The following is a 23,520-nucleotide window of genomic DNA, read 5'->3' as shown; positions in this document are numbered from 1 at the left end:
TGAGAACCTTGGCTTTGACCTGCTTAGTGACTTCTTCCTTGATTTTCAAACTCATATCAGGTTTGAACTTTCTGAGCTTTTGCTTTACCGGCGGACATGTTGGATCAGTTGGCAGTTTGTGAGCCACAATAGATGTGCTCAGGCCCTTCATGTCGTCATACGACCAGACGAATATGTCCTCATATTCCTTTAGAAATTCTGTGTATTCCTTCTTTTCTGATGGCAATACACTACAAGAAAATTGGCTTTTAGCAAAGGGAAATCCAGTCGTTAAAAGTTCAAATCCAGTCGCTATAAGTCAATAACGACCAAATAAAATCCGGTCGTCGCCGGTCGCTAAAGGCTCCGTTGTTAAAAGTTAATGACCGGATTAGAATGCGGTCGTTAAATTCCTTTAACGACCAGAAAACTTCCCGTCGTTGTTCCTATTTAGCGACCGGTGTTCCCTTCGCAAATTGCCAAATTTCCCTTCGCTAATGCCCATGTAACCATTTGATAATCCTGTTGTTAAAGAGTTTTAAAGACCACATTTCCCTTCGTTGATGTGAAATTTTAATAAATATAATTACACCAATTTATATATTTTTTCTGTAGTTATCCAATAATAATCATTACCATATGCTTTCTCACACACATATATACAACAACTAAAAATATACCAAATAATCAAAATTCATACTCAAAAAAATTTCATTGTTCATTACAAAGAACCGAAGGATCACAATGTCTATAAATATACCCATCCAAATTGCATGACACTATTTTTAACTACTCCTAAAAACAGACACTAGAACTGTAGCACGATGTACAAATGAAAAAATCTTTAAACCACTACAAGCCAGAAAAGTTCTTAAAACAAGGATAAATTTCTCAAAGAGGACAAGCGACTACAATGAGAATACACAATCAGCAGCCGTTTCAAATTAATTACCAAATTAATAAAGTGTTAAACTAACCTAAAATATAATTAACAAGAAATCACAAGTGTTAAAAAGAATGAAGAATCCAAACCTGTCAACATGTCGATGCTAAAAGTTCAAATTAAGTCTTTCGTCAATGGCATAAATGGTGCGAGAGAAACTAAAGTTTCTTCCAACATTAAGTCAAATGATTAGGCAACACTTCTGACTATGTCTAGACCCTCTCCAAGAACAAAGGGAAATATGCAAATCTTGGCAAAACTGAGCACCCAATATTAATTCAAAAAAAATAACGACTGAACCTGGCTGCATTCATAAGCAGGGAGAGGATAGCAAAAAGAGAGTCAGGACAGATATTGCCAACTATCACTAACATAGAACAAGATAGTTGAGACAATGTGGAGAAAAGATTTAAACAAGATACAGAAAGCTGGATAAAAATATACATAACAGGAGAAAAAGAAGTGGATGATACCGCAACTCGACCAGAATTATTTGGGTCTTCTAGAATTGCGGAACCAGCTTTTTTCGCATCATTTCGATAAGCTTGCATAAGGGAAACAAGAGGGAACCTATCAGTAAGTCCAACTTCACAAGTGAAATATACGACATCAATTTGCTATCCTCGGCCAATTAATTCTTCAATCATTTTTGCAGACAAGAAGAGGATACAACAGTAATCTTACATACAAAAAATAATTTGTTGGAGTAACATAGACAAATATGAACTAAACACATATAAGGTACTGTGAGAATCCTTAAACTTACTACCCAACAGGTTGAAACAGGAATATTTGCAGTGACACAGATCACTGCTCATTAACAGTTTCCTTTTTTCTTTTAAAAGGACTGCTGATTACAAAGCTCTCAACATTTATTCATTTTACCTTGTAAAACCCAGGTCAAGCAAAAACTGAGCGAGTGAAAATGTGACTTTCTGCCCGAAGAAAATCCATGTTCTGCCTAGACAGTACAAAACTAGGCTTCTCTCTAGAGACTCGAGTGAACAGTAGCGCCGCAGATTTGCGGAGGGCACTACGCCGCCATCCGGCGGTGGAATCTCACAAATTTGGTCTCAAAAGAAGCTCCTAGTCTTTGCGCACAATCCCCAATTGGTTTCATCCCCAAATCCATATCCATCTGTAACAGATCTTGAAAATAGTTCGGCGATCACTGTAGCGCCCAGTTCTGTTTTCAGGGAACATCGTTGTTGCTGCTTTCTTCTGTTTCTTGTACAGCAATGGTGTGTCAAAACCTTCCATGGATGCATCATCCTCTCCCCAGCCTTTGGTTATGGGAGAGCCTTTAACTAAACCTACATATGCTGCACAAATCTCATCCAAAACAGCTACAAAAGCAACGATAAAACCTGTCCAAATCATACATGGAGAGCCCACTGTTGTTTTCACCATTGAAGAACGCCAACAATTTGCCATTGAGGAAGGTTTACATCAGGCTATTATGATTAAACTATCCCCAGGTGCACCAGATTTAAAAATATTATGTGAGCTGCTGCCAACACACATTGGCACAAAAGGTCACTGCCTCATAGGTTTGCTGGCACCACTTTGGTTCCTGTTGAAACAGCTATTACTAAGACTACTCAAGTTGTAGGTGTAACTGGGCAGAGTGACTCACTTACTCACTTCCACTGTCTTTGGATGCTACTGTTGATCGAGCTAACAAAGAAAAAATATCAGCTGTACACTTATAAGGGAAGCTGATACAAATTTAAAGGGAAATGGTTTGAATAATGCAATGGCTGCGGCTGGTGCATCTGTTTTCAAGCACTGGTTGATCAAACATGTGTTGAACAGGCTGAGCAGGTGATGCATTTGTCAGGCACATCTGCTGCAGCTCCTGCTATTGTGAAAAAAAAACTTCCAGCTGATAACCCTGCTACAAGAGCTTTGGCAACAATCTACAATGCAGTGAGTAAGGCAACAACTGTTGCATTACCTGGAAATGATAGTCGATATGCTGATGGTCCAGCAATGCATAATGCAGCAGCTGGGATGGATGCTGTTAAGCATGCTGAGATGCAATAAATGGAAGGATTTGATACTTTGCACAATGTGACTGGTACAGGTGATAACATCATACATCTTCCAATGTTGAATTAGCTGTACAAGCAGATCGTCTAGATGCTGCTATTGATATTGGATCAGATGTTCCAGGTGTTGGGAAAACTTCTAGTGACAAAGGAAAAGCTAAGGATCAACAGGTTACTAAATTAGCTTCTAAAGCTACTGATGCTAATAGGGAAGGACAGAAAATTGACAAGGGAGATCTTGTTAAAGGAGATCGTGGATCTGCTGAAGGTTCAAATTTAGGGGCTGCTGTTACATTGAAGACAAATCGAGTTGCTGCTGGGGTTGTGAAACCTACTGCTGCACATGCTGATTTAATTGAAAAAGCATCAAGTCCAATAGCAGATCTTCAAATATTGGATCAGTCAAAAATAATAATTGGGCAGTAGTAAATCGTACAAAGTCCTCACACTCAGTCCACTACAGCAAAAAATGTTACTCTTTCTAACTCGTATGAGGCTTTGATGAATGAACAAGTTCTGGAAGATGTTTGGAAGGACGGGCAGCAAGGTCAGCATGAGTCAAATATAAAATCGAGGCAATCTAAAGCCACTGCAAAACAGCAGCAACATTCAATTCCAATTTCCAGCAGTAGCAAACGAGATCAAGGCAGTGGAAATTTGATAAACGACTTGATTATTCGAGAGGAGCCAACGGGCAAGGCACACAGTTCTAACACTCCTACACGGCATTTTTCCAACCCTCAAGTGGAACAAATCATCAAAGAGGCTCAAAATGCAATGATGATGAATACTAATATGGTTAAACAACCAATGGTCACTTTGAACACCTCAGTTTTTGAAGTACCATCACAGTCTTTGGAGTCTTATAGTGAATATGGAGGTGAACCAGGGCAGTTGATGCTGTCCACTGGAAATAACAACGAAGTTATACAGGCAAATGTAAGGAAGATGGTTATCGAATCCAAATTGGGCTGACCAACATGAGGAGGATGATGAAGAGGATTGGGGTGATGAGTATGCTGGGAATTCGATTGAGGATGATGATCAATATAGTGAAGGTGAAGACTTTGCTTCAGTTGGATCACCAACTTTGCCAAAAATTGGCAGATCCTCATAAGGCAATGTAAGGCGTAGGGGAGTGATTATATAGCCAAGGCATATAGGTAACACCACTGGTGCTATTGTCCCCCTTATTTGTACTTTCCCTATGTGTTGTACTTTTCTTTTTTATTATTAATAAAATAACTACTAGGCACGCCTAGTAGTATAATTTGCCAAAAAAAAGAAAAAGTACAAAACTAGAACATTCCTCCCCCTTTCAGCCCCCCCTTCCCCCACACACACACAAAAAAAATGAACTACGGATCCATGCTAAATCACAAGATTTATTCAAGGAAAGCTAGCTAAGCACGGACATTCATAAACTCTAAAATGATTACTGGTACTAACAGCTAGAAGTGTGTACTTCAGACATAAACTGCTACGCATGACCAGTCTACTTTACTTCTTTCTTTGAGTTACTAAAAAAAATACAGGATATGTTTGATATGATTTTGGACTCGCACTTTTTCCACATTTTGAGTATTCCTCTGGTAACTCCATATTCTTTACAAGCATGAAGTTACTGATTATTGCAGTATCAATAAAACTGGATGACTACAAAGCAAATATGAAGAAGTATAAACTTACAGGTGTGTTTCCAACAGCAACACCGTACTTGTTAGCAGCTTCAACGTCAATATTGTTGTATCCTACAGCCATGTTACTGAAAGCTTTCCCTCAAGCCCTGCTTAATGCAGAGAATAGTGTCTCTCCCCAGTCCTCTGTCAACTGAATATTACAAAACCCAAGAAAACAAAAGTATTTGAGTCAACTTCTATACACTGATAGTTTAAAAATTATTTTTGTATAACTAGGTCATCAAAAGATAACTATAAATAACTAATTCAACCTAAAAACTAGCTCGTTCCTTCAACCAATATTGGACACGTGACATTTGGTGCGTGGACAGTAAGTGATGGAGATAGGATTTCCATTAAGGGATTCAAAAGAATAAAAATTAACAAATTAAAAGAGACTGTGGCCAATAGAAATTGAACTAGCAACCTAACAAAGGTGTTGAACCCCCTTAGCCACTGAGTTATGCTTTTGGACTACATCAAGGAGATTCAAAATATAATATACAGAGGTACAAATCAATATTTGCCTCCCCCCCCCCCCCCCCACAAAAAAAAATCTGCCCCTGGTGGACAATATAATATGGGAGCTCAATATCAGGTAAACTAAGAATTGAGATGAGTGTGGTACCATACGATGTTAAAAAAAAGGACCTTAGGATTAACTTATCCAAACCTAACTCACGAGGTGCGTATTGCCTAAGACAATATAACTATATAAGGACAACTAAGTCCCTCGGCTAAAGTGAGACACTTAACACTTAACATAGCCATCCAAAAAGATTCTATTATAAACTGTTATAACAGAGTAAAATAGTTAAATCCAGATCATTCAGAAGAAAACAGGAAGCAAACTTCGAAACCAAATCACAAGCTATAATGCATGTACGATCACCTGTCCAATGACTCCATCACACCTATCTCCAATAAGAGCAAGAATGTCTTCAACCGATAGAATAGTTTTCTTCTCAATGCATATCTACACATTATTAAGAAATCAAATGCATTAAATCAAGTTAAGGCTATCAATAAATTAACAGTTAAATAGCACATCATTCATGTCCCAGAAAGCAAATAGCACGTCATTCATAGCGAAGAGATACATCCTTCTGACATACTACTAGAATTGTATCTTTCTAGTTTCTACTAGAAAATGAAACTTCAAGCAGTAGGAGATAGTTCTAGCAAAATGTTCTCGGTTCTGTCAAACATCGCATTCTGATTTGTTATGATATTTTGGAGGAAAAAGATGAAAGTGATGCAGCCAAGAGAAATTTGTTAAGCTGAGGAATTTTATAAAGTAGGAAAATTAAGTTAAAATGATGTGTATATAATGCCACTAGAACATAAATACATTAGTTAATTGATGACACATTGGAACAATCACATAAACAATTCTTCCAACAGGAAGGTGCAACTGAGGACACAATATCACATAAATAATCCGTCCAGAAAGAACGCTTTAAATGATTCAAGAATAACAAAAAAATATTTGATCATAATTCATATGATACAATGAAGTGTAAATTTCAAGATTGCTTCAATGAGGCAAAAGAGAGTTTATACACCTCACGCTCAAGGCTTCTGGGCACTTGAGGGATTTCTGGCTTTAGCAAACTTGGCAGTTCAAACTTAGGATTTCTGTATCCCTTGCAAAGATACACTTATCTAATGTGAGATTAGACCTTATAAAGTAAGATTTACTAACACATATAGCGGATATCAGTAGAAAGTAGTCCAATTTAACTCCAAGAACACATCCCATAACAAACTCAATCACAGATATGAATAAAAAGGGTAAACAGTAAAATGATCTCTCAAGTCAAAGCCACTAATCACCTAAACTTCCAAACTAACCCGACCTTTCAACTGCAGACCTACTCAAAAGTCACAAGCACAGGTAAAATTCCCTAAGAATTTACTTATGACATGTTAATCTTTTCCACCTAAACAGAAGACAAACCACACCAAAAAAAAAAGCTAGTTCCTCACTATGCATTTCTCTTAAATTAAGCTTATTTCATCAAACTATAAGACTATGAAAGACAAAGTACTCTATTTTTTTATGACAGCGGTGTCGGGCCATTTTGCGTGCACCTCGACTATTCCATCGGGTACTGTTATCTTCCACCAGTACAGGCACCGGGTAACTCTTATCAATGCTTGGACAGATGGGGAAACTCACATAGCTTTTTTGAGAAATTACTCCTATTTCTCAAGCCAAAGCAATAATATGAACAAAATAATATAACATAACACAAAAAAGAAATTACTAGGCATTTTATCACCATGTCCAAGAGAGACATCCAATTTAGGCATCTGTTTCCTCCAAGCAGACGCAAATAAATTTCCTGTACAAATCAAAATCCTCATACTTCACTATCCCAAAAGTTACCAAATACTGCAAGAAAGTATACACATCTGGCATCTTCACATTCTCAACCCATCCTCTTTCTTTAAGGAATTAAATATTAATAATCACATTAGATAAGGTTCTGCAAAGGAATTAAATAAGAATCTATCTATATACACATCTGCATATATTCTTTTGATTATCTTTCTTTATTCAATTGTTCACAATAAAACCATTATCAGTGTGCAGGCTGAAGTAAGGATCAGTGTTTTTGCAATGTTAATACTTAATAACATCCTTTCCCAACAATTCTAAACTATGTATATTTCTTCTATTATGAATCCTAAATTGAAGAAAATACCAACCGTGAAACCTTAGAAATCAACTGAGTTGAAATCAAAGTAAAATTGAACTTCAGTTAAGCACATTACACACTCAGAGAGAGAGAGAGCACCAATTGGAGAGGGAGGACAGCAAGGCAGTGGTAGTAGAGAGTCTGTGCCATCCTTATTTTGCAATTTGGGGCTTAGGGTTCTTTGAATGGAGTGAATGAAAAGAACAGAAAATTTGGCGCTTTTTTATTTTGGATATGTCCCCCAAATTCCTCATAGCCATTAACGACAGGATATCTTAATATTAATGAACCGGATATTATTCTTTTGTTATTGTAGAATTAAAAAGCGTCATTAACGACCGGAAATATTGTTGGTCTTTAAAAGTGTACTTATAACGACCGGATTCACGTCCCTTCGTTAAAAAATAATCGTTAAAAGCCAAGTTTCTTGTAGTGATAAGTGGACGCTGATTTGTGTTTCTTTGACGTTTTCTGCATCTCCCAGGTTAACAACCTCAGTCTCGTCCAGGTTGGACTTTGGTCTGTTTTCAAAATTCTCAACTTCCTTAACAATCTCCTCCGATATGTCATCTTCCTCTGAATCTATGTCCATTTGTTTCGTTGTCTCATTGCATGTCACAGTCATCGGTTCATCAAGATAAGTAATAGTAATGTTGTATAAGTAAAGTAATGAGAGAAAATAATAAAAGTGTTTATAAGGAAAATCGAAATGCTTTGATAAATTTCATAATTGTTTTGAACATTGAAGATCTTATTGTGGGCATAAAAATGCAAAAAGAAAATAAAAACAGTGCATGATGCTTGTTTTAGCCTTGCTACCCCGAGGCTCGCCGGGCTCTGGTTGTTCTGATGGTCCAACTGTTGAGGTATGCCCCTCTAGATCTTGTGGAATAAGATGATGATTCCAGAGTGCACGAACTAACCTTTAGGGAGGGGAATAAAAACAAAAGTAAAACAAAAAGGTAACCAAGTTAGTAAGGATTATAAAAAGTATTGCAGTATTTAAACACATAGTGCGGGAATGTAAATCGTGTCCTAATTTGGGGGCCTCGTTGTGCCCGAGGTAGGCCTAGCGACAAATTTATTTGGAGAACTTAGGATGCTAAATGCCTCATTTTATTGATAAAAAGTAAGACGAATCTCAAATCGACACTAAATAAACAGGATATGAAAAATCATTAATGGCCATTGGCCTTATTACATTTTATATAGCGAAAAGATAAAATCCTATCTACTTGGTCCCTGAAGGACCTTCCCCAGGTTGAATGCTCTCGTTGGTCCTCCAGCTCTCGTAGGTTCACCAGTAAAAATGCCTTTGCTAGGTGTTCTCTTTCGTTTCCCTCAGAGTTCTGGCAGTCGGTGACTCTCCTCCTCACTTTTTCTTCCAATTCTAGCAGACTGTATTCCAGATATTCCAACTTTTCGCTAGCTTTGGTAGCTCTCTCTTTCCACTCATTGATTTGGTCATTTGATGGAAGACTCCTCCACCAGTCTAGCAAGAGTGGGGGTGTGCTAATCATACCGAAACTGGGGACCTCGTGCCTCATTTTCTGCAAAACAAAAGGGTTAGACCCTACCCCCACCAGACTCGACTATTTAATATCAACAATTAGCACGAAGCATTTAGTTCTCCAAATAGATGCACAGAACGTGATGATGTCCGTTTGGGTTTAGGGAAACCCAGTGGACTTTGGACAGGGCTATCTTAAAGGATCATTATGTGGACAACATAACTGACCCGGCTAGGTTTGACCATGATGCATGCACAATCTAGACAGAGTAAGGTTTCTATGGGGTTTTAGACTGGTACCCTTGAGCGGACAACTCAAGGGGGAAAGGCACGGAACCGTCAACTACACCGTCGATCGACTGGTTTTACCGCAAATATGCCTTTTTCGGATTTAGGGGGTGATAATATCGGAAGAGCGCAACCACTCATTATAAGCGTTGCTAGGGTATTTGTTTGGCACGAGTGGAATATGATGTTGAGCATGATTATGCAATAATTAAAGACATGTTGTCACGTATTTACACGTTAAGAAAGCAGTAAATACAACAGTTTTCATAATTTAAAGCAGTAGTAAAGGAAAGCAGTAAAGGAAAGAAACAAAAGACAAGTCAGTTTTGTAGTTGAAGAGGGAATTAAATGCTTGAAGGAAATAAGCAAGTAATAAAGGAGCATAAATTCAGAATTAATAGTCCGAAATGGTAAAAGCCTAAATATCCCCAGCAGAGTCGCCATGCTGTCGCGCCCCCTTTTTCTCGCGAAATCGGGTTTATGACATTTGGGAGGACAACTCATTCCATTTGGGAATTTGGTTAGATTTAAAGAGTCGCCACTTAATGATTAGGGTGCATTAGGACACCGAGGAGATTTGATTTGAGTAACCAGAGATTGGGTAAGGGCTTGAAATTATTCTAAGGGGAAGGTGTTAGGCACCCCTCAGAATCCACTAGTGTGGTTCCCGGCCAGACTATTATTGTGAATTTGGGTACAATTAGCATATAAACAAATAGGGCTCAAATAAGAGGGGATTTCATCATATAAAGGTTTGAAAGTAAACAAGGTTTGAAAGAGTAATAAAAAAACTGATTTTAAAAATAAAGAGTTAAAATGTTGAAAAGAAAGAAATAAAGAATAATGGGAGAGGGGTTCTAGGCTTATTAATAATATGGATCACCCCACACAATGCCCGATAATCACTCCTCAATGGGGCTACACGTGACATTATCGCGTGGTCATCATATCCATATCTACCCTTCCCACCCCGTTAAGGTATTAAAGCGCGGAATGGTCTCGTTTACCTATTGCATGCTACTACCCATCCCAATCCTATCAGTCCCGGAGGCATGAGGACTACTAATCCTAAAGGGAAGGGATGTTAGCTTATTTGTGGTTTCAAAGGGGAAAAATTCTAAGGCGACATACAAAACACGTATAACAAGTTGGGAGAAAGCACATAACAAGCGAAGGCTCAAATATACCCCCTTTAAACGAAGAAACACGTAATTAGCATGACTTACACATACTGTTAAGGTCTGATTAAGTACTAAACATACAAGAGCTCAAAGGTTGAGGCAGACTGATTTATTACACAATTCAGATAAGAAACCCGAATCAGGCCTGCCGGCTGGTTATATTTATTAACATAACTGATTTAATTTATAATTTTACCCTAAGGCTTGCCTAAGTGTTGGACAAGGATCCTATAGGCATGGTATCTATTGAATTCAGAAAGCAACGAAATAACAAGGTTTAAAGTAAACTGGACACATACTGATTAAAAGAGGAATCAGATTGTTAAAGAAAGGCCAGTTTTTAACGAAGATTATAAGTTCTACAGCTAACAGTACCTGTTGTTATTGATTTTAGTTCCATATGTGAATGAAGTGATTCAGATTCGATTAGGGATTCCTATAGACATGCTTTCTACGCGTAGTTGATTTTGAACATGGTATAAAATGCAGAAGACTCGTTTTAAACTTATGAACATGATATCTAGGTGCTAAATTTTGTTTAAGACCTATGAACATGATATCTAAGTGCAGAAATTGTTTAAGACCTATGAACATGATATCTAAGTGCAGTCGATTATTTAAGACCTATGAACATGATATCTAGGTGCGATTGAGCGTACAAAATTCAGAAGGACCTATAGGCATGATTTCTATGTGCATATGCAGAATTCAAAATTCCTATAGGCATGATATCTACCCTTTTTGCATACATAGTTACCTGTCCCTTTTCACTAACCATCCCCAAGAGTTTATTACCAATTATTACTGCCCGGAATAAGGTAAAATACATCAAAATAAATAAATAAAAGTACAACCAAGGAGAGCCTGATTCAGACTTCATGTCTGAAATATGAGGTAAACCAACTCCAAGAGATCATGATCCAAAGCCTTTCTCCCATTTAAGTGTGTCAAAGTTCCCTAAGAGCCTCAAAGGGACTCCGGGCAATGCTCACACTCACATGTATTATCAGATTGGGGATAAGTGTTGTGTGGAAGGGCCAGCCCTCAAGTGTCCAAGTTCAGAGGGAGCTCAAAGGGTCCCAAGGCAGGGCTCACAAGAGGGGGGCAGAACTTAAAGACTAAGAAAGTGTGTGCAAGTGCAGAACAAAATGCTAAAGGGGAAAGGGAGAGGGAACAACAACAAGTAAGCACACATAAGGGGTGCAGGGGAGAGGGGAGATTGTAAAGAGCCTATTGCTTAGGCAAGGGCAGACTTCAGGCATGCCCAGCAATGGAGGGTGCTAGCATACCTATAAGCCCGTTAGAACACATACTATTAGAGGCTAGGATCCCAGGGGATCAAGTCTGATTCATGGACAATAACTTGCAGTATTGCCATGCCTCAAACCATAGCTTAAACACATAGGGGGGTAGGGGTTTTTGGATTCATGCTAGAATGAGTGTTGAACTATACATAAGCAGTAAACAGGGATACTAAAGCAGTAAATAATCACATTGTTGTGGTGCTGAAACTTAAATCAGGACATACCAGTTTCAAAGAAACAAATAGAGAGAAAGCAAGCAACGGGTCTTGTAGTAGGCCACAGTATAAGCAAACAAGAGAGAATAGTTTTTGAGTGTAAGTGTAAGTTTGGAAAGACCGCCAGTGATGGGTCCGTTAATGAAAGAGTCATGTACTTATAGTGTGAAAAACAGGCAGAAATAAGGTAAGAAAACAATTAAGGAACTGGGTATCAATTAAAATCAATCAGTACAAGACTTCCTTTAATTAAGGAATTCGGACTTAAACGGTAATGAGTAATAAAATTGTTTAAGGAAAGAGATCAAACAAGCACCTGGTGCAAATTAGGCATTTAGGGGTAAATACATAGGAGTTTATTTAAGGGCTGAACTTTGAAATACACGGTTACGTAAATAAGGTAAGAAAAATCAAGTAGTAGACGGTAAATCAAGGATCAGAGATTTTGTAATCACTGGTCCATGAATGAACCAAGTCGGAAAAGCTGAGGAGAGTTTTTAACTTAAATCGAGTCACAGGGAAATCAGCAAACAAGGAAAGAAATCAATCAAACCTATACAAAAGGAAGTCTAAAATTAATCAAAATTGAAAGCCATTTTGGAGGAAAGTTCAGCACATATAAAGAGCATGCAAACATGCTAAGCTGAATTTAGGGCAAAGAAAAATGTCATGTCATTGCAAAATCAGTAGGTAATAGGCTATAGGATCATGGTAGTCACATAGGTCAGCAATGTAGAAGAGAGATAGTATCAAATAGCATACAAAAAGTCCAGTGTAAAGACCTTAGAAGAGTTTAGTGGAGAACCAGAATTGCTTAAAGAAATAGAGGTTGAAACAAAGATTTCAAGACTCAGTTGAGCAGCAGATGAAACAAATTCAGAAACTCGAAATAGTTTGGGTTTCTGAAATCAGACAATTTCAAAGATGAAGTCATATCACATAGCCAATGTTCTAAAACTCGGATGAATCCCCAAATTCTATGGTTTTACCATCAATCGAGTGCAGAGNTTAAGGAATTCGGACTTAAACGGTAATGAGTAATAAAATTGTTTAAGGAAAGAGATCAAACAAGCATCTGGTGCAAAGTAGGCATTTAGGGGTAAATACATAGGAGTTTATTTAAGGGCAGAACTTTGAAATACACGGTTACGTAAATAAGGTAAGANTTTAAGGGCAAAAGAAAAATGAACATAGTCATTAGCAATATACAGTAGGTAATAGGCTATAGGATAAATGGTAAGTCACATAGGTCAGCAATGTATAAGAGAGATAGTATCAAATAGCATACAAAGGTCGAGTGTCAAGACCTTAGAAGAGTTTAGTGGAGAATCAGAATTGCTTAAAGAAACAGAGGTTGAAACAAAGATTTCAAGACTTAGTTGAGCAGCAGATGAAACAAATTCAGAAACTCGAAATAGTTAGGGTTTCTGAAATCAGACAATTTCAAAGATGAAGTCATATCACATAGCCAATGTTCTAAAACTCGGATGAATCCCCAAATTCTATGGTTTTACCATCAATCGAGTGCAGAGATGAGAGGATAAGTAATCAAGGAAAAAGATACTAATCGAAACAGGTTCAGAGGTCTCAGAAAGGAACTGAGACCTTTAACATGCTCTTTCAGTAGCAGGAACTCATGAGAAGCACAGTAAAAGAACAACATGTGAAACACAGCAGCGGAACTCAAAGAAACATAGTAGAAGAACTGATAAGAAACCTAATAGAAGAAACTAATAAGAATAGTAAGAGAAGCATATTAGAAAAAACTTAACAAGAACACAGTAGGAGAAACATATAAAGAACACAGTAGAGAAACATATAAAGAACATAGTAGAGAAACATATAAAAAACACAGTAGAGAACATATAAGGAACAAAAAAAAAACCTTAAATCGGAAAAATATAAAGGTTTTGAAAGCATAACTTTTTGAAAGAAATATCAAGAAATCGTTTAAAAGTTTAGGGAAAACACGGATCTAGAACAGATCTAAAAAAAATAGAAGAACCTAAAAAGCTAGGGTTTCAGAGGAACCCAAACGCTGAGAAAGGCTTGGATAGATTTAAGCAGGAGGAGTCGAGATCAAGCTCGAAACAGACATGGCTTGCCGGAGCAAGGCTGGAGATGGCCATAAAATTTGAATCAACAAGGTCTGGATGAAGCTTCTTCATGGTCAGACCATGAAACTTCAGCAAACAAGCTTGTATGCACCATGGAAGGCTGGTAGGTGGTGAGACCATCATAGATTCAGGCCAGGAGGTGGCCGGAGAAGGTGAGTGAGACTCATCGGAACGGAGGGGAAGGGGGAAGGTTCTAGAGAGAACCAGATATAGAGAGATAGGGATGAGTGAGGAATGAGAGGGGTTTGGGGGGTCGTTTGGTTTAATTTGGTAAGAATGGATCTAGACCATTGATCAAAATTGATCAACGGCCAGGATTTAATCCGGGTTGGGTCGGGTAGATTTAGGATATGGGCTTGGGTCTTTGGGTTGGTTTAAATAGGCTAAATTAAAAAGACAAATCTGGCTATAAGTTAAATAGCCCTTTTCTCCCATTTAATTTATAGAAAATAATAAACAAATTTCTGAAAATAAACTGAAAGCACTGAAATAATTTATAACATATAATTATCGATTTAAAAATATAAAATCCCATTTTATAAACACGAGACGAATTTAAACCTAAAATGGCTAATATTGCAATTATGCAATTTTATCCTTAAAATTACTCAATAAATTTGTAAAAATATGTAAAAAAATATCATAGCTATATTTTAGTATAAATATGAGAATCCAATAAATGAATCACCAAAAATGATATTTTTAGTGACAATTATTGGGTTTTTCTTGATAAAATAGGGCAGTAAATTGGTTTAAAAATCTTTGAAAAATTAAAGAAAAATAATGTAACCTTGGGATATACTTATATATGCATATATAGGCTATTTGAAGGTATTTTGCATATTTTAAAAAATACAGGGAAAACTTGGGTATCAACATGCCCTTATAACTCCATTGGGGCAATTGCCCAAACACCTTGTGAGCAAGACCATTCCTCACACATATAGCCCACATTGATACTTCAATGTTTTCTGCAAATCACAAGTTGTACTACACCATTACACCCCACAACAATTAGTTCAACACCCACAACATACACCTCTCCACCACATTATACACATAACCCCTTAACAAGCACCCGCCAAGACAAAATTCAAAAGAAAAAGAACAAAAAGAAATCTACTAGAAATACTATACCATTACAACATTAAACTACATTAAAACTAAAATAAAATACAAAAGATGAGGTAAGGGAGAAGAGACATACCTTGATGGAAGAGAGAGTGAGAGGAGTGAGGATGGGGAAAGTATGAGGAGTGAAGAAGAAGAAGAAGAAGAGAGGAGGGATTTGGGAGTTAGGGTTTAGAGAGAGAGAGGAATTGGGGAAGTGAGTTATTGGGCGGTTGGGTTTAGTTTATTAGGGGGGTTAAGAAATATAAAATATAAGAAGAAGAAAAGAAAGAAAAAGAAAAAAATAAAAAAATAAAAACTTACCTGTTGCCCACCGCGGTCCTACCGCGGCCGCGGTGGGTTAATTAGCTTGGGCAGAATACTCGCCTCTCACCGCGATCCTGCTGCGGTCGCGGTGAGTTGAGCGACTTTGAGGCAGAATACTCGCCTCTCACCGCGGTCCTGCCGCGGTCGCGGTGCTGCCCAGTTTTTTTTTTTTTTAATCATAGTTACATACACGAATGAAACACAACAATCATGGGTTGCCTCCCACGCAGCGCCTGATTTAACGTCGCGGCACGACGCAAGCTCGGAGCATCACTCCTCATTCACGTACTGGGGCTCTTCCAACATTATTATATCTCTGTCCCCTTTCTCATTTGTCATTCCAAGGTAGTGTTTCAACCTCTGACCATTCACTGTGAACTTATTCGTCCCATCCTCTGATTCAATCTCAACAGCTCCACTTGGGAACATTTGCACCACTCTGAAGGGTCCTGACCATCGGGACTTCAACTTACCCGAAAACAATCTCAATCTGGAGTTGTATAACAACACTAGCTCTCCGAATTTGAAGTTTCGGTCCACGATGTGCTTGCCATGCATCAGCTTCATCCGTTCTTTGTATAATCTAGCACTCTCGAATGCTTGGGACCTGAATTCCTCTAGCTCATGTAACCCAGTGACTCTGTTAGTGCCTGTTGTCTCCATGTCCAAGTTCAACTGCCGCAATGCCCAAAGTGCTTTGTGCTCAAGCTCTACCGGGAGGTGGCATGCCTTTCCAAACACCAACTTGTATGGTGACATACCAATTGGAGTTTTGAAGGCTGTGCGGTATGCCCACAATGCATCATCCAGCTTCCTTGCCCAATCAGTCCTTGTTGCATTCACTGTTTTAGTAAGGACACTTTTAATCTCCCTATTGGACACTTCAACTCGCCCGCTTGACTGTAGGTGGTACGGGGTGGTCACCTTATGACGAACTCCATACTTTTCCAACAGCTTTGCGAATGCTCTATTGCAGAAATGTGTTCCGCCATCACTGAGTATAGCTCTTGGGGTGCCAAAACGTGTGAAAATGTTCTTCTTCAGAAAGCCTGTTACCCCTTTAGCATCATTAGTCGGGAGAGCCACTGCTTCGACCCACTTGGAGACATAGTCAACTGCTACCAATATGTACTTGTTACCATACGAGCTGACAAATGGCCCCATGAAGTCGATCCCCCACATATAAAAAAACTCCACCTCTTGAATTGTGGTCATTGGCATCTCGTGTCTGCGAGATATGTTGCTCGTCCTTTGGCATTCATCGCAACTTTTAACCCAAGCATGGGCATCCTTGAACAGAGTTGGCCAATACAAGCCCGACTCCAACACCTTAGCTGCTGTCCGAATTCCTCCAAAGTGTCCACCATATGGTGAAGCATGGCAAGCCTGCCAAACAGAATTTTGATCTTTCTCGGGGATACACCGCCGGATCATGTTATCTACACAGATTTTTTTCAAAAGAGGTTCATCCCAATAGTAAGACCGACAATCACGAAAGAACTTTTTCTTTTGAATTGAGGAGAGTTCATAAGTTACAATACCACTTGCTAAATAATTAGCAATGTCAGCATACCACGGTGCCTCCCCCATTGTCATTGCTAGTAACTGTTCATCCAGGAATGTCTCTGTTACATCCTCAACCTCTACCTTCTTTTTAGCTCCTTCTAACCTTGAGAGGTGGTCAGCCACTTGGTTCTCTGTCCCTTTTCTATCACGTATCTCCAGATTGAATTCTTGTAACAGAAGAACCCAGCGAATCAAGTGTGGCTTTGACTCCTTTTTTTCTATCAGGTACCTAATTGCTGCATGGTCAGTGTAAACAATAACTTTTGAGCCAATCAATTATGACCTGAATTTGTCGAATGCAAAAATGACAGCCAACATCTCCTTCTCCGTCACGGTGTAATTGAGTTGTGCACCACTTAGCGTCCTGCTTGCATAGTGAATCGGGTGCATCAGTTTATCTTTTCGCTGCCCCAAGACTGCTCCTATGGCGTAGTCACTTGCGTCGCACATGAGCTCAAATGGTTGCTCCCAATTGGGTGCAATGATGGGTGCAGTCACTAATCTCTTCTTTAACTCCTCAAATGCCAACCTGCAATCATTAGAAAACACAAAGGGTGATTCTTTTCAAGGAGTTTACATAATGAGTTAGCAATCTTAGAAAAATCTTTTATGAATCGCCTGTAGAACCCGACGTGCCCAAGGAAACTTCTCACCGCCTTTACAGAAGTAGACGGTGGCAACTTCTCAATCACGTCAACCTTAGCATGGTCAACCTCAATTCCCTTACTGTACACTTGATGCCCCAGGACTATCCCTTCTTATACCATAAAATGACACTTCTCCCAGTTCAGCACTAAATTTATCTCCACACATCTTTTAAGCACTCTTCTTAAGTTGTGAAGACAGTCCTCGAATGAATCCCCTACCACAGAGAAATCATCCATAAAAACCTCCGTAATGTCCTCCATCATGTCTGTGAAAATGGCTAACATGCACCGTTGAAAAGTCGTCGGTGCATTGCAAAGCCCAAAGGGCATTCTCCGGAAGGCGAAGATGCCATACGGACAAATGAATGATGTTTTCTCTCTATCTTCGAGGGCTATTGAGATCTGATTGTACCCCGAATATCCATCCAAGAAACAAAAGTGCGATCACTCGGCCAGCCTGTCCAACATTTGGTCAATGAATGGTAGGGGGAAGTGGTCCTTCTGGGTGGCTGTGTTCAATTTCCGGTAATCCATGCAAATCCGCCATCCCGTGACTGTACGAGTTGAGATCAACTCGTTGTTCTCATTTTGTACAACCGTCATTCCCCCCTTTTTCGGCACACATTGGACAGGGCTGACCCAATTGCTGTCAGAGATGGGAAGATGATTCCCGCATCTAACCATTTGATCACTTCCTTCTTCACCACCTCTTTCATATTCGGGTTCAACCTACGTTGATGTTCTCTGGAAGGTATGTGCCCTTCTTCCAAGAGAATCTTGTGCATACAGAAGGCTGGGCTGATACCCTTTATGTCTGCCATGGTCCAACCAATGGCAGCCTTACATTCCTGTAGTACCTGTAGGAGCTGCTCTACCTGCACATCTAGCAAACCGGATGATATAATGACAGGAAAAGTAGAATCAGGGCCTAAGAAAACATACCTGAGGTGAGCTGGGAGTGGTTTCAGCTCCAGCTTGGGTGGTTCCTCTACTGATGGCTTTGCTGGAGGTGTAGCCCTTTTTTTCTAACTCAAGGGACTCGAACTGAGGTTCCCTTTTCCAGAATCCTTGGCTTTCAAGTGCCATGACCCACTCAGCTAACCCTTCACCATCTATCTCCTCCAAATTTGTCAGGCAGGCCTCCAATGGATCTTTAGCAGTCAGGGTCATATCATCTTCGTGCAGGATTATATCCACTGCCTCCACTAGGGAGCAATTAGCATATTCACTGGGTCTCCTCATGGATTGCTGAATGTTGAATATGACTTCTTCATCGTTCAGCCTCATTTTTAATTCCCTAGTTTCACAATCGATCAGTGCTCTCCCAGTGGCTAAGAATGGCCTCCCTAAAATGGTAGGTATCTCCTCATCTACCTGACAATCTAGAATAACAAAGTCTGCAGGGAACACAAACTTCCCCACTTGTACCAACACATCATCAAGAATCCCAATTGGCCTTTTAACCGTGCGGTCAGCCAGTTGCAACAGCATCGAAGTCGTTACAGCTCTGCCACTGCCCAGTTTGGTGTATATAGCCAGCGGCATCAAATTTATGCTGGCTCCTAAGTCACATAACGCCTTTGCAAATGCATAACTCCCAATAGTACATGGAATAGTAAAGCTACCTGGGTCAGACATCTTTTGAGCCATGGGTCTTGTCACTACCGCATTGCATGTCTGAGTCAGAGTTACTGTTGATAGGTCCTGAAAATCAAACTTTCGTGACATTAGGTCCTTCATCATCTTCGCATAGCCTGGCATCTCCCTCAAGGCATCCATCAGAGGAATATTCAACTGAATTTGACGCAGCACGTCCATAAATTTCCTGTATTGATCTTCCTTCTTTTGTTTTATCAGTCTCTGAGGGAAGGGTGCAGGTATCACCCTTTGTGCACTGGTTGCTGGCTTCTCTTTGTTGGGGTTTTGTGACACAAGAGGTACCACCTGTTCTGCAACTTGTTCACTCAGCTTAGCCTTACCCTTTTCTTCTTGACCCTGTTCAACCACCACTTCAGTAAAGTTCTGTTGGTCCATCTACCTCTAATGGAACTGGAATGGCTGGCGTAGTCTCTTTGCTGGCTTGTGCAATCTCCTGCTCTCTGTCTAAATCTCTCCCATTCCGGAGACTTACTGCCATCAGCTGATTCGAGTTCTGCTCCTTGGGATTAATGTTTGTGTCCACTGGCAATGTTCCCTGGGGGCGGTTGTTCAAAGCCATAGATAGCTGCCTCAAATGTTCTTTATTGTTGAGTCATGCACTGCCAACTTTTTCTGCATCTTACCATTTGTTCCAATGAGTTGTTGAAGCATACCCCTGATCTCCACCATGTTGTTATCTTGTTGTTGAGGAAGTGGCTGATATGTCAACTGTTGCTGATTTTGCTGTGGATAGCCCTGTTGTCTCTGATATGGTACTGACACAATTTGGCCTTGGGGTTGCATACCTCCAGGCTATGGCATGTTTGGTCTGTATTGCTGATTTGGTGCCGGTCTCCACTACTGTCCTCCTTGTCTCTGACCCCCAAAGTTGTTGACATATTTCATATCTTCTCTTACACCTTGATTTTCACCTTCTCCACTCCATGAACACACATAAGACTGATTAACACAGGGTGTGCACAGTCCTCCATTTGTTGTGTCAACAATATGCACCTGCTTTGTACCCCATCTCATCAATCTTCTTTGTCAATATACTCATCTGAGTCATGAGTGTGGCTATGTTCTCTGCATGCGAATTATTTGGGTCAAGAGGAACTGAATGCACTATGGGTGCCAGTGTTGTACCTCTAGTCATCCACCCCGAATTCTGGGACATCTTGTCAAGAAGGACTTTGCACTCAGTGAATGTATTACTCAAAAATGCACCTCCAGCTGAAGCATCCACATTGGCCTTTAGATTTTCAGCTAACCCCATGTAGAACCTCTGGCCGAGCATCTGGTCTGGAATTCCATGGTGAGGACATTTCACTAGCATCCCTTTAAATCTTTCCCAAGTTTCCTGCAAGGCCTCAGTTGGCTACTGCTTGTATGTAATATTTCATCAATCTGCCTTGCAGTCTTATTGGGCGGGTAGAACTTATTCAGGAACTGCTTGACTAATTCCTCCCATGTGATAATGGAATTTAGAGGGAGCGAATTCAACCAAGTCTGAGCTTCCCTAGTCACAGAGAACGGGAACAGTAACAGCTTGATAGCTTCCGCGGTCACATTAGGCTTCCTTTGGGTCACACAAATCGACAGAAAAATTTTCAAGTGTTGCTGAGGGTCTTCAATGTGTGACCCGGAGAACAATCCCTTATTCTACAGCAGATGCAGCATGTTGTTTGGTTGATCTTCTCACACTTGTTCTTGCCTCCAAAGTAGTCTAAAAACAAGCTTAATTCTGTCTTGGGCGAGCTTCTAAAGTTTATAAGGGTTTGGAGCAAGTTTTCCCCGAATTACACTTTGGTCCCCAATTTCCTGGCACTTGAACAGTTCACCGCGGTCGCGCCAAGACCGCGGTGGATTTAACCTCAGTCCATTTTTTGCTTCTTTATGCTCGGGTGCTTCTTGATTGGGTGTTTTCTTCACGTTATTGACTCCAAAACACTCCGTAATGCTTCCTCACTTAAATTATTCCCTGCGAAGCAAAAGAACACCAATTAGAGCATTTTGTTATCAATTCGCCTATAAAACAACAATAAAGCATGGTAATATTAAGGTGTAAATATCATCTCTATAGCCTAATATCAGCCGGTGTTATGGTTTTCTTCAATTCGCCTTCGGGGCAGGGTATTGTGAAATGGTGTGGGGGAAGTGGCTGTCAAAGATCGCGCTATGCAGTGGTTCAAGGTCGAATCAGTGTTCCTAGTGTTGATGGCTCGTGAAGGATGATCCTCGAAGGGGTTTAAAGTTGGTAGCAATCTATTGGTTCAAGTGCTACAGAGATGGATTTTGATTTAAGGCAACAACCGGACAGTGAAGGATGAGGAAGGACATGTGGGAGGTGTCTTGTCATGGTTAAATTTCTAGAAGGCCAAGTGTGAGAAACAGAAGTCGAGTAGTTGCTTAAAGGAGAGGGCTTAACCAAAGTGTTAGAGTGGCATAGTAACATATGAGTACTGTGGTAGGATAGCTACACGCCTTGAGGAATGTTTGGAGTGATTTGGGATTCATGGTGGACAGTGACTAGGTCTATAGGTTTAATTTGGAAATGTTGGCTACTATACTGGGGAAGATTGGATACGAAAGAAAGGAGTTTGCTTGATATGAAAGAGAATGCAACATGACTTCGGGTTGGAATGTATTGTCGCAGTTTTAGTGATGTCAGTGGGGAGTGAACAGACTTGCACAGCTGGTGAAGGGGCATGGGCTCAGAATAGTTTATTAATTTCGTAGTAATTGTAACCAGAGCAGCGTCGTTGGAAGATGTCGGCATGGAAATTTCCACGGGTGGGCTATCTCCTGTGAGTAGGTTAGCGGTTGCGTGGTGTTGATTAAGCTTCTACGAAGAATTCTACCGGCTATCCGGTAAGAGACCGAATATGTGAATGTGGCTAGTGATTCAGAGTGTTCAAAAAATGACTAACAGGGAGATTTCGAGAGATTTGGCAGGTCGATTATGCGAGATCATGTCAATAAGGAAGGAGGGGTCTTGGTGGGTTCCAGGGCTATGTAAGTGTAGCTTCAAGCTAAGTGGGAGAGTCCCACCGTCTACGATTGGATTGCACGGTCGTCTACTTGTGAGGTTTCTGGTTATCGGCGTATTGGTAGGTTATTATGAATAAAGAAAGAGAACATCAGTGGTAATTTGAGCAAAGGATTTGTGGAAATGTGTACAATATTTGGCCTTAATCGATTCATTTTTAGGCTTTGGGAAGACTCAGAGTTTATGCTTCAAGTAGATGTGATGTACAAGAAAGATGATTCAGCCGGGTGCTTCCTTGACAGGGTGTTAATGTGCTAGCAGAGCCTTGGAGTTGATTGTGTTCGGGGTCGAAGTGGGTGACTCTCAATAACTGTCCTAGTGGATTCAAATGTTAAAGTACGGTGCCTAAGGATTTCCAGTCCGTAGTATGGTTAAGTATTGAGCTTTTGTAGCGGGTTATGAAAGGGTCTTGGAGTGTTCTATATTATCTTCGGTCTACGGTGTAGCATTGGAGGAATGGGGGAAAATAACTTCAGATTTATGGAGGAATTATCAGAATGGGTGTACCAGCTGAAGATGCGAATGTGCGCACAAGGAGGGTATGAGATGGTTCGTGGGTTTTGAGACAACGTGGTCTCATGAAATAAGGTCACTCAGGATGAGTGCGGATTTTGGTTTTTGAATGGAGCTATTATTATTCGTAAGCCAAGTCCAGAGTAAATTAGAAGAAGTTGGGTCGGTTAGCAATGCTTGAATTGGCATAATGGTAGCAATGATCAGTTCCTTCAGCGTGTTAAGTTATACATGTGCTCTGTGGCGGTACGTGCGAGGCTTGAAAGCCGCCGTAATTGATTTTATTTGGAGGCATTCGAGTATTATGGCATGTTATGCGTAGATGGATCCCAGAAGAGTTATGGTGGTTTAGACCACTACTTGAGGCTAGTATTTTCTGCAATTATGGGAATTCAGTCACGTGTTGCAATGGTTCTCCTGAAATGAGTTAAGTGAAAGGTTCCTATATGATGAAGTGTGTATCCTATTAGTGGTTCAGGAGTTAAGATGAAATTCTTATACTCTCACGTATTAGTATGTTAGATGCAGTGAGCGGCATAGGAATTTGAAGTCGAGGATCAAGGTTGCAGTTTGGTGTCGACAAGAGCGTCACGATCTCGGATGAGTAGGAAAGGATTCAGATGGTTAGAGTAAGCTGGTATTGTCTTTAGCGCCATCTGAGATTAGTGTCCTATGTAAAAGACTTTGCATACTGATTG

The 23,520-nt window shown here is 40.0% G+C and overlaps 1 protein-coding gene and 1 long non-coding RNA gene across 3 annotated transcripts; one reads left to right on the top strand and one right to left on the bottom strand.

Moving 5' to 3' along the window:
* Positions 1,273 to 7,583, bottom strand: LOC109225671. 2 transcript variants are annotated; one of them, XR_002067966.1, is made up of 3 exons: positions 7,368 to 7,583; positions 5,545 to 7,000; positions 1,273 to 4,803 (listed from the first exon to the last, which is right to left on the bottom strand). It is a non-coding gene; the product is annotated as an uncharacterized LOC109225671 (long non-coding RNA). The 2 variants fall into 2 exon arrangements; XR_002067965.1 differs by having other exon boundaries at positions 7,457 to 7,583.
* Positions 3,018 to 3,424, top strand: LOC109225670 (the record flags this gene model as incomplete). Its single annotated transcript, XM_019390419.1, is given in 1 exon segment — positions 3,018 to 3,424. A coding segment is annotated over 1 exon segment (382 nt), but the record flags the coding sequence as incomplete, so codon positions are not given.

Source organism: Nicotiana attenuata, chromosome 5 (assembly GCF_001879085.1).
Source record: "Nicotiana attenuata strain UT chromosome 5, NIATTr2, whole genome shotgun sequence".
NCBI classification, from domain to species: domain Eukaryota; kingdom Viridiplantae; phylum Streptophyta; class Magnoliopsida; order Solanales; family Solanaceae; genus Nicotiana; species Nicotiana attenuata.
This window is presented reverse-complemented; position numbering and strand designations above follow the sequence as displayed.